The sequence below is a fragment of the Zootoca vivipara genome, chromosome 13 (genome assembly GCF_963506605.1).
Source record: "Zootoca vivipara chromosome 13, rZooViv1.1, whole genome shotgun sequence".
Classification (NCBI taxonomy): domain Eukaryota; kingdom Metazoa; phylum Chordata; class Lepidosauria; order Squamata; family Lacertidae; genus Zootoca; species Zootoca vivipara.
Window position 1 is genome coordinate 842,405 of NC_083288.1, and position 11,296 is coordinate 853,700.

The following is an 11,296-nucleotide window of genomic DNA, read 5'->3' on the forward strand; positions in this document are numbered from 1 at the left end:
TTTGCAAACAAATAAAGAAGAGTGTCCCCAAGATTTGCAGCATCTCCTGACCTGGCCGTAGCAAAGTGATGGCGCAGCCGCCTCCCCCTGCGCCCGTCAGCTTGCTGTGCAGCCCATGAGAGGCGGTGACCTGGCAGACTCTGTCCAGGGAGGAATGGCCAACTCCAATCGCATCCAGGTGGTGCTGGTTGATGTCAATGAGTTCCTGTTCAGAAGGAGAAAGAGACCAGCACATTGTAACCTGTGGAACTTGCTGCCACAGGACGCAGGGATGGCCCCCAACATGAATAGCTTTAAAAGAGGAAGGGACAAATTCACACGAGGTCTAGTGCTTCTGCAGATCTGTTTCTTGAGACCACAGAAAGGGAGAGTTCCTCTGGTGCTTAAGACCTGCTTGTGGGGTTCCCTTCAGAGCATCTGGTTGGCGACTGTGAGAGCCCCGGGGCTGATCCAGTAGGATCTCTTATGGCCTTACATTAACATGGGAAGTGGGAGGGGACAGGATTTGGCCAACAGCAAGATCCCAGCCACAGGGCCACCCCCAAACATTGCATAGCCAGAGGTGGAAGCCAAGATGGAGACACCCTTGCCAACATCCCATGCTCAGCAGCTGACCAGACGAGTGGCTGAATCTGACTCCAGGGCTGGGGATGGGGCACCACCCTTGCCCACTGCCCCCAAGGGAGGGTGGCAGGCTACCTGAAGGGACGTTAGGACACGGGGAAGACACAGCTCACTTGGGTCGCTTCCCTGCGACCGCTCTGCACCTGCAGCCTCACTCTGTAGTCACACACACAGGATTTAGCAAGCTGGAACTGCCCCATCTACTTTTGCCTCCTCCCAGTGATGTCCTGCCCCTCCTGGCTGGTTTCAAAGAGGAGGAAACAAAGGGTTCCTCACCTCCAGCACAAGGTAGTGCTCCTGAGATGGGTGATCAGCCATTGCTTTGAGGACGTCTTCACACTCCTGGGAAATGGCGTCAATCGAAGCCAGCACTGGCTCCATTATGGCGGGAAACTGCAGAAGGAAAAAAGGGATACCACTCAAAACCTCCCTCCAGTTTAACTGACAGCCATACTTTTGAGTAGTTTTCTCATGTAGCCGGCATTTAATCAGTTTTTCAACCAAAATATCACGGGGGGAACTCAAGAGTCCCAATTAATGGAAGGGCAATTATTTTATTTTATTTATATCCTAGCTTTCTTCCTTCAAGGATCACCCAATAGATAGAACGTTCCCTCATTTCTAGCCCTCCACAACAACCCTGCAAGGTAGATTAGGCTGAGAGGCAGTGACTGGCCCAAATAATCCAACACTCTAACTACTAGGCCATACTGGTTTTGTATCAGAAGCAATACCTTCAGCACCTTGTCTTTAACCCCTGCAACCAGGACTTTGGTGCTCCGAGGGACCTTGGTGTTGGTCAATAAAATCCGTAGAGTGGGGACTCTGAGAAGAAAGGGAGAACAGTCAAAATATGTTGTTTCCTCTCCAACATGGGCAGGCAAGCCAATTTACTCCATGTTTTTCTACTTCACTTTAATCCTTTGCAAGTGAAGGAGATGTCAAATGTCGTGAGGGAGCAGGAACTATGGGTGGCTACCAGCCCCGGGGGCTGTGCTCTCCCCCCCCCTCTCGGTCAGAGGCAGCTATGTTTCTGAATCCCAGTTGTGGGAACCTTAGGAGGAGGAAAGAGCTGCTCTTGTGCTTGGATCCCGCTTGTGGGATCAGGGCATCTGGTTGGCCACGGTGAGAACAGGATGCTGGACTGGGTGAGCCATTGGCCGGATCCAGCAGACCCTTCTGTTCTTAAAGAGGGGCTGGGGCAACCCAGCCAGATGGGATAGGCAAGGTATAAATAATACCATTATATTAATTATTATTATCATTATTATTAGGTTGCCCATGTTCTCTAAAGTATTCATAGGCCCTCCCTCAAGATTCCAGGGTAAAAAGAGGGGAAAGGCCTGAGCTCAGGGTAGGGAGGGCATCTGCCTGGCAAGCAGAAGGTCTCAGGCCCAATCCCCAACAGGGCTGGGAGAGACACTCTGCCTGAAACCCCAGAGAGCTGCTGCCAGTCAGTGCAGACATCAAAGGTCTGACTCGGAATAAGGCAGCTTCCCGCATTACAACTCAGCCTTAAAAGTTTGTGATGTAGAAATACACACTAGTTGATCTAATGGAGCATCTTCTTCTGTATCCTGACAGGCAGCACCTCTCAAGGAAGGAGGGGTCCCATGCAGCCCCAACAACGTTAGAATTACCTCAGCGCGCCGCCAGAGGCCATTTAGCTGCCTGACAAAAGGCCTGTGTGTTGTGAACCAAAATAACTTTGCTTTCTAATACCATCTGCGATAATGAACCAGCGCCTGATGTTACCGGCTAATAGAGCAATTTCACGCCCCACGAAATATTTTAATGGAGTCTGATTATGGTTCATTGGCAGAAGGGATCAGGGTGGTCAACGGCTGAAAAAGAAACCCCTCGCATTCTGTCCTCAAATCCTTTGTAATTTTAAGCAAGCAAGTTATTCCTTAAATGCCACTTGTTTGCAAAAAATCAGAGCATCTATAAGCATATCACAAGGCTGAGGAATTAATATTGATCCTTTGCATGTGGAGCTTTTTAGGTGCTTTTTATTCTCAAGAATGAGAATATTCTCGAGAATATTCTCTGCTAGAAAATTATCTGGAGAATATTCTGCACAAACTGTAAACTCTAATGTAAGAACCAGTTTTACAACCATTTTAAAAATTTAGTAAATAATAAGTCAAGCTGTGAAATTGTCAGTGTAATTAATGAATAATAATTATTTTTTGATCCAGTTACATTACTGGACTGTCATTCACCATTGGCAGTTCTGAAATGTGAGCTACAGAAAACATTTTTTTTTAAGTTTTAAAAATGCTATTCATTTAATTTGATGAACATTTGAATTCGTATGTACAGTCAAACCTCGGTTTGCGACCGCTTCGGTTTCCGACCACCGTGGACCCAGAAGTGTTTACATCCGGGTTCCGCGCGCTCGGATGCGCAGAAGTGATCTGAAGTGCTCTATCAGTGCTTCGTGCACGCGCAGAAGCGTGCCTCGGGGAGCAACGAACTCAGGGAGCGACTGGCTCCCCGGAACCAATTGTGGTCGTAAACGGAGGTATGACTGTATTTCAACTATGCAATAGCCTTTTTTCTATTTTGGTGTGACCTTATTCTTAGCAATTCTATACCCTTGGCCATACAGTGTGATTATTTTTAACAGAAAGTAGCTTTAATGCTTTATACACTTAAAGTACCTAGGCCTATACAATTATGTGTAACAGCATGTGAGGTGGCCTTGATTTAAACAGTTGACATGTCTGTATTTTTATTTAGTGCCAGTAGCTGGTTTTTGCAGTGCCATTCAAAGGAACAAGGTGCCATTTACCAGAGATTGACATACTGAAATATATTATTATTATATGATAATATATTTAATGTTAACAGCTTCTTTTTCATATGTATGCATATACAGTCATATCTCGGGTTAAGTACGCTTCAGGTTGAGTACTTTCAGTTTAAGTACTCCGCGGGCCCGTCTGGAATGGATTAATCCACTTTCCATTACTTTCAGTGGGAAAGTTCGCTTCAGGTTAAGTACGGACTTCCAGAACCAATTGTGTACTTAACCTGAGGTACCACTGTAGTTTTGTTTATCAAGCTGTGTTTTAGTCACCAAAACAGTTATTAAGTGTTAGAGCTATTAGAAGCACAAGATAGCCTATTACTGAATTTACTTGTATCAAATCTTAACATGCCAATTGTATTTTTTGACTTGTCCTATAACATGTACATGTTCTAATGGAAGAATAAAATATGATTTAACTACTGGGTTCCTATATACCAAACCTTAACATGACAATTACTGGTGCCATCACCTTAGAATGGTTTAACTACAAAACATGTTTTACTTTTTAATTTGATACTTGCAAGCGACAAGCAGGCTTGTGCTTATATATTTTCACTGTGGTTCCTTTACTAAACAACAAGTTTCCCTATATGTCAACAGTGGTGACCTGCTGACCAAATAGGAAAGAGTTTTCTGTACAGTTTTTGGTTGCCATCTGAACAAGTTTACCCATGAATGAAGATGTATATTAACTAATTATATATGCAATATTATGCAAATAAAAATGAATATTCTCTTATTTTAAATGAGAATTCTCCAAAAGATTATTCTCAAGAATTGAACATCACTAGAGCTGCGCCACCTTATTCAATGCCCTTCCCCACAAAAAGGGGATGAAAAAGGGAATCATCAAACACAAAAGCCCCACAAGAGCCCTGCTGCCGGGTCTGGCCAGTGGGGGCCCATCTAGTCCCCTCTCCTGTTCTCATAGTGGGCAGCCAGAAGCCTGTTGGGAGCCTGCAAGCAGCACCTGAAGGCCACAGGACTCTGCTCACCTGACCTGCCCAGCAGCCGGGAATCGAGGGTGAACACAGCCCTCATGGCCAGGAGCCCCTGAGAGCCTTCGCCTCCTCCTCCATGAATTTGAATTTCTCTTGTGCAGCCATCTCATGCAGTGGCCATCACAAAGAGCTTTAAACTATTTATTTCAAAGAGCTGGTGGGGGTGGGGGGTCCTTGCAATGCCACCCAGTCCCCACCCCCACCCCACCCCATGCAGACATCCCGGGGTAGAGCAACCCCCAAGAGGTGACACGTCCAGCATCTGTGTGAAGACCTCCTCACCCACGGCAAATCTAGTCTGAAACCCATCAGATGTGCAGCTTATTAACCACATTCATCACACTGAAAATAGTTTTTATGCAGCATAATTATTAATAGAGTGAACTTTTACCTTTTTAACGGCAAGATTTTTCCTGACTGGTATCTCAAAGCTCCACCTAAAAGTTTCAGGGGAGGGAGAGAAGAAGAGCCTTAACACTGGAAGACTGTTTCAGAAGATGTCTTGTTTTTCAACAGTGGTGACCTGTTCTGGCACAAAGAACTCAATTTACAATGAACAATACAGAGCAACGTTGATTCACTCCTTTGTCACAAAGCACGGAAGAGAAGGAAAGGAATTCTGAATATTTGAAGAAAGATATCTGCAGATTCTTCCAAAGGGGCAGCTTCATCTAGGACAGTGATGGGCAACCTTTTGAGCTTGGTGTGTCAAAATTCGCCCAAAAACCGAGCAGAACTCGGGTGGTGTGTCACTTCGAGAAAAAAACCATAATTTTGTGATATTTATAGTTTAAATAACAAAAATGTATAATTGTAATATATAACTGTATTTAATAAACCAAAAACTAATTATTTAACCAAACCAAACCAAACCCCCCTTATTTATCACAAAGTGCCCAGAGTTGTTGAGCTTTTTGGGGGGAGCTGCTGACCAAAGTTTTTGAGGTTTTTTTGGGGGGTGCAAAAGTTGCTTGGCTTTTTGGGGGGATGCCCCAAAGCTGCTGCACTTTTGGGGGGAAGAGAACAGAAATAAATGACGAATAATACCTTCGCTGGAACTAACACGCAGCACTGACATAGTCTGCCACAAAGCGCAAAAAACCCCAGCACAGAACGGGTTAAAAAACTAACGCTGTTACACCCAATCATAGTCTGCCAAAGCGCCAGAAAAAAACAGCACAGAAAGGGTTAAAAACCCAATCTCTGGCTACCAGCAGCAGCAACAACAACAAAAGGATCCGTGTTTTAACAGCGGAGACAAGCTGTAGGAGGAGCGGGAGAACAAATGGGGGAAAAACAACACCAGCACGAATGGGCGGATGGGGCGTGTGCCAGCAGTGAGGGCTCTGCGTGTCACGTCTGACACGCGTGTCATAGGTTTGCCGTCACTGATCTAGGATGTGAGGAAGACCCCAGCATGTGATGCACGACGCCCCACCCCCAATGGCTTCCATAGAATCATAGAATCAAAGAGTTGGAAGAGACCACTTTCGGCCCGATCCAGCAGGCTTTCTTATGTTAAATCAGAGAGAGAAAGTGCTTACCCCAGGTCCCCACGGCATTATCCACTCCAGAGGGGTTCCCATGGATCAGCTGCTCTCCTCGGAAGGCCCACCTGTTGATTAAGTCCAGCTCATCCTCAGCCCACCTGGAAGGCAGAAAACAGCCTCACCCCATGCCAGAGTCTGTCCCTGCAAACCAGTATTGCCTCTTGTGGTGTGGTTGTTGGTGTTGGCCTGGGATCTGGGAAGATGGGGTTCAAATCCCCCCTCAGCCATGAAGCTCAAAGGCTGACCTTAGGGGCCAGTCACTGCCTCTCAGCCTAACCTACCTCACAGGGTTGCTGTGAGGGGAGGGAGAGAACCTTGAGCTCCTTGGAGGAAAGGTGTGATATAAATTTAATAAATAATAATGTTGGCAGGTTGTATTTGGAAGCAGTTCTTTCAGGTTCTTATACTTAGGCAAAGAAAAATATCTATATTTGTTTCTGTTTGTGACAAAACTGAACACATAAAATAGCTGAATGAGGTAGAAGCGAATGCATCAGCATTTCATGCCCCCCCCCAATTGGTTGGATGGCTATCTCTCAGCCGAGATGCTTCATTGCAGGTAGTTGAACCAGATGATGCTTCCGACTCTACAGCTCTGTGATTCTATGATGCCCGGCGCTCTGGGGCTCCTACCTGGCTACAGACTGGCCCTCGTCCAGAGGGTAGCTGATGATCCCACACCCAGAAAGCAATGCCCCTGCAAGGCAGACGGAATAAGCAGCGCTGGAACCCAACCCAGCACCTGGTGGCAGCTCAGACCACACCAGGATGTCCATGCTTGGAAGGACCCTGAAAGACACAACATTACAAAAACAAAAAATAAACCACCTGTCATTCCATCATTTACGGAGCAGGACCAACAAGGAAGAACAGGAATGAGTGGCGTTATCCTGTCACACAGACAATAGAGCAAATCTGTTTGCTCTGGAGATCATAGGAAGCTGGGAACAGAGGAGGCTGGCCAGACCCTTAGGTCCATCTAGCCTAGTGTTGTCTACAAGGACTGGCAGCAACAGCTGTTCCCAGGATGCTGCAGGGGATGGAACCTGGGCCTTCTGCATGCAGAGCAGATGTCCTCCCACTAAGCCATGCGCCTTCAGCAGCTCCTGAAGCAAGGGCTTCACCTTGCAAGGATAACCAACCAGGCCATTACTGGACCTTATGATGTCGGATGATAGACCAGTGGGTTAACCAGCTGCTTTGCCACCTGTCCATCATCTGGCATCATAAGACGTTTGCCAGCCCTATACCAAGTGCTGGGCATGGGTACTTCAAAGCTGCTCCAGGAAGACACTGACAGCGATCTGGAGAGTGGTGACTTCCAGGTAGCTTTTGGCAGGTTTTGCAATAGATCCATCCCTGTCTCTATCTGCCCCCCACACCTTATGTCAGCTATGATGCTAGGTGGGGAGCCAGGGAGTGTGGTTTGGGGAAAATAGCCTCCTAGGCCAACCTGGGATCTGTGCTGGGTCTCAATTTGGCCCGTGGGTCAGCGGCTCCCCACCTCACCCCCAAATCAGTGCTACAGCTTCCAACTTTTTATTTTATTTATTAAATGTGTAAACTACCCTTCACCTGAAAAATCACATGGTAGTTTACAGCATACACTTCACTGCAGAGAGCCAGGATTCAGAATTGAGAGAGCCACACCACTAAAGGGTTGTGGTGGAGTTCTTCAATAGACACAGCATTGTGATGTTTAAGGGAACTTTACTCGGGCAGAACAGCCGCCACTGGGGAAGCCACCTACATGCGTACAAATTAAGTCCTGTTCTCTGATGAAAAGCATGCCTGCTTTAACAGAGCTGGAGGCCTGATTCTGCAAGAAGATCAGGGTGCCTACTCTTTACAGGACTCGCTCAAGGCTGAGCTTTTCCTTGACACATTCTTAACACAATCTGCGTGAGCAGATTCTCCTAACCATATTGTTTCAGGCAATCTTGCTTTGCATCTCTTCTCTTGTAGGCCCTTCAGTCAAGGCACACACTATAATTCCCACTACAGGGCTCTCCGGGAGAGAAATATCAATGCATTAAATCACGGGTGAAGCAGCGACAAGTGGGGGGAGGTGCCCAAGAGCCTTACCCGCATTTGGATGCAGCGGACAAGTACAAGTAGAGGAAGGCCACGACGGCCAGGCTGTGTGTGGCTGCCGCCACTCCCTCTGCAGGCCCCACAAACTCCTTCAGTTTCTCCACTTGTTCTGGGCTGGGGGGCTGAGAGTCAATCAGGCCAGCTGGAAAAAGAGCCAATGGAGAGGAAGGCGTCTTAATGGTCCATGAGAGCTGCTTGGCGCTCCTGCCCCTCTGCTGTGCTTCACAGCCCCAGGCAGCCCACACAGGATGCCTGGAGATTGGGCAGTGGGACCCCCATCTCATGCCTCCATGGCACGGATCTCCCAAAGCAGCAAAGAACAGGAGTTCCCCCCAACACACCCCCAAGCACCCAGGGCGCTCACCAGGGAACGCTGCCAGTAAGGGCTCCAGATCAGATGTTTCCCAGTGTAACCTGGTCCCAATATTTGGCAGATGTATCAAGACCTTCCCATCATTCCGAAGGGCCATCTGAAGGTACGTCCTCAGGTTCAAAGCCACGGCCAAGGCAACCTAGAATTGCAAAATTGTGGAGTTGGAAGGGGCTCTGAGGGTCATCTAGTCCAACCCCCTGCTATGCAGGAGTCACACACACCTTCAACAGGGAAGGCACCACACACACTGATCTACATGGGGAGGCCCTTTTCTAAAAACCCCAGCTCAGAGAACTTCAGGTGCCCTCCAGACACAAACCTTACCAGGCCTGGTTTGCACTCTTCCTGGAGTGTGTCTGCCAGGCTGGAATGGGTCTGTGAACTCGGACCAACTCGGCCCCTTGCTTGACCACGGGGAGCAACGTTACCCGGGCTGCTCCACCCACTTTTCCTCTGGCTCCGCCCACCACTGGCCCCAGGGAGCCTGCCTAGGTGGAAGCATTGCAGCTGTGGCTGACCAAGACCCTCCCCCCTCCCCGCCCTGAGAGGAAACATTGCAAGTGCATTTTGGGGGTACAGGGAGAAAAAGAAACAACCACTCTCAATATGGATTTAACTCTTTCCAAAAAATAAATATTAATGTTCCCCACAATGTTACAATTCCCAGTGGGCTAGTCATGCTAGACTTGCGCAGGAGAAATAAATGTGTCTTGTGGCACCTTAAAAACAAGATTTGCTATTGCAGAAGTTTTTGTGGACTAAGGTCCACCTTACCAACTCTAAGGTGTGTTAACTAACCTACCAATATGTTATCACCATGGTCCTGTGAATGTTAATAGCCTAATTATCACTGTCTGCACTTTTCTGAATTTTATTTCCTCCCAACTTCACTAATCTACCTACAAACATACCCCATGCACCTCAGGAAAACACTCCATGCCTCTGCAGTCCAGAAAAGCTGGTGCCATAATGAGTTTGTTTTTACAGGGCCTTTCCAGTGGTGGCTCCTCAACTGTGGAATGCCCACCATTATTAGCTTTAAGAAGGAATTTGGAAACATTTTTCTTTACTTGGGCATTTGGTGGCTGAAAAATTCTTGAGATCTTTGGACAGAAGCATGAAGGAAGGTGCTGGACTCTCCTTCCTTGGAGGTTTTTAAACAGGGAGTTGGATGGCCATCTGTCATGGACGCTTTAGCTGAGATTCCCGCATTGCAGGGGGTTGGACTAGATGACCCTTAAGGATCCCTTCCAACTCTACAATTCTGATTTTAAGCAAACGGCATGTAAATGTTATGAAATAAATCAGCTGTAAACTGCTTTTAGGCATTCTTCATTGTAATTTTTAAAAATATATTTTAACTGATTTAGAATGTTTCTGCTTTTTTATATAATTGTGTACCTGTTTGCTGCCCTAGACTCCTTGGGGAGGAAGGGCAGGGTAGATAGTCAGTAAATAACATGTTGGGAAATGGAGTTGAAGATCTTCATCTGGGGCTGTTTCTGGAGTGTCTCACATCATGTGACATATTCCTTGAAGAGGCTTGGCTCACGCCTCCTTCCATGTCATTTCAGCACTGGGCAAAGGCCTTCTTGTTTTTCAGGCTTTCTATTGGGCAATTCTTACAAACGGTGTGGCCCCTGCAATAGTGCCAGTTCCACAGATGGAAGCAGTCGAGTGGGCATCTTTGGGGCAAGGCGATCTGGCAGGGAAACTGGTCCCAAGTTGTTAAGGGCTTTATTTGAGAATAGAAACACCCTGAACTTGGTCCAGCAACAAATCAGCAACCCCCATTATACGCTGAAAAGGTCTCACTTCTGTCAGCAATCACGAGGCAGCATTCTGCACTACACGCGGCGAAAAGACTTAGTAAGTCGAAACCTTCGTATGTCGAGGTGCCACTTGTATCTGCAGCTTCCAGATCAAGTGCAAGGGAAACCTCACACGGAGCCCGTTGCAGAGTTAACCAGGCTATTCCTGCAATCTTTCATCTTAAAGGTCTTGCCTGCCTAGGGCACCTGGCTCGGCAGCTCAGCGGCTGCTGTGTGGGCTTGGAACAGGTCAGGCAATGAATAACGAAATGACGAAAAGCCCTTGCTTTTTCCTGCAAGACCAATTGCAGTCATTAACAGTCGTTAACAGTCATCAACAGGTTTACCACTCCTATCAGCCCATCACCCATTCCCATCACCCCCCCCTGAATATACATAAGGGTCTGGTGGATTATGTTTCAGTGTATCTGAAGAAGTGTGCATGCACACGGAAGCTCATACCAAAATAAAAAACTTAGTTGGTCTTTAAGGTGCTACTGAAGGAATTTTTTTATTTTGTTTCGACTCAGACCAACACGGCTACCTACCTGTAACTAGAAATGACGCCACTTGCCTACCTGGGAGGAACCCAGCGAGACTTCCTTCTTCTTCTTCCCCGCCCCTCTGCCCGCCTGGGGAAAGGCAGGCAGGCAGGCAGGCAGCTCCCCCAAGGACGGGACGGGACGGGACCCGGCGCTCACCTTGCCATGGACGACGGCGTGCTCCCCGTGGAGGATCACTTTCCCCGGAGCAGAGACGACGAAGGTCCGGTCCCGCATTTCCCCCCAGGAAGGAAGAGCCTGGAAAGGCGCTTCCTCGAGAGCAGGCTCTGACCTACCAGCGGATCTCCAGCCAGACCCGCGAGCGACGAGGTCTCCCAGCAGCGACGACCCTTCGCGACCAACTGCGGCTGCTGCTGCTGCTGCCGTGAATAGTCCCCCGGGATCCGCCCCGCCCCCTCCGCGCAAGGCATGCTGGTCCGGAGGTTCCTCGGCCGCGAACTGAAGCGCCGCAGTTCCAAAGGG

The 11,296-nt window shown here is 48.0% G+C and overlaps 1 protein-coding gene across 4 annotated transcripts in view; it reads right to left on the reverse strand.

Moving 5' to 3' along the window:
* The window catches only part of MVK (mevalonate kinase), a 28,913-nt gene extending 17,634 nt beyond the window's left edge, over positions 1-11,279 (reverse strand). The window contains exons 1-9 of one of the 4 annotated variants that reach the window (XM_035135752.2): positions 10,973-11,279; positions 8,452-8,599; positions 8,079-8,229; positions 6,627-6,782; positions 5,988-6,091; positions 4,835-4,880; positions 1,359-1,449; positions 901-1,017; positions 52-205 (exon numbers count right to left, since the gene is read on the reverse strand). In XM_035135752.2, the coding sequence (XP_034991643.2) occupies positions 52-205; positions 901-1,017; positions 1,359-1,449; positions 4,835-4,880; positions 5,988-6,091; positions 6,627-6,782; positions 8,079-8,229; positions 8,452-8,599; positions 10,973-11,050 (1,045 nt within the window). In that variant the 5' untranslated portion in view covers positions 11,051-11,279. The other 3 variants (XM_035135755.2, XM_035135754.2, XM_035135751.2) reach the window with 3 other exon arrangements.
* Positions 11,280-11,296: the final 17 nt, after the last annotated feature.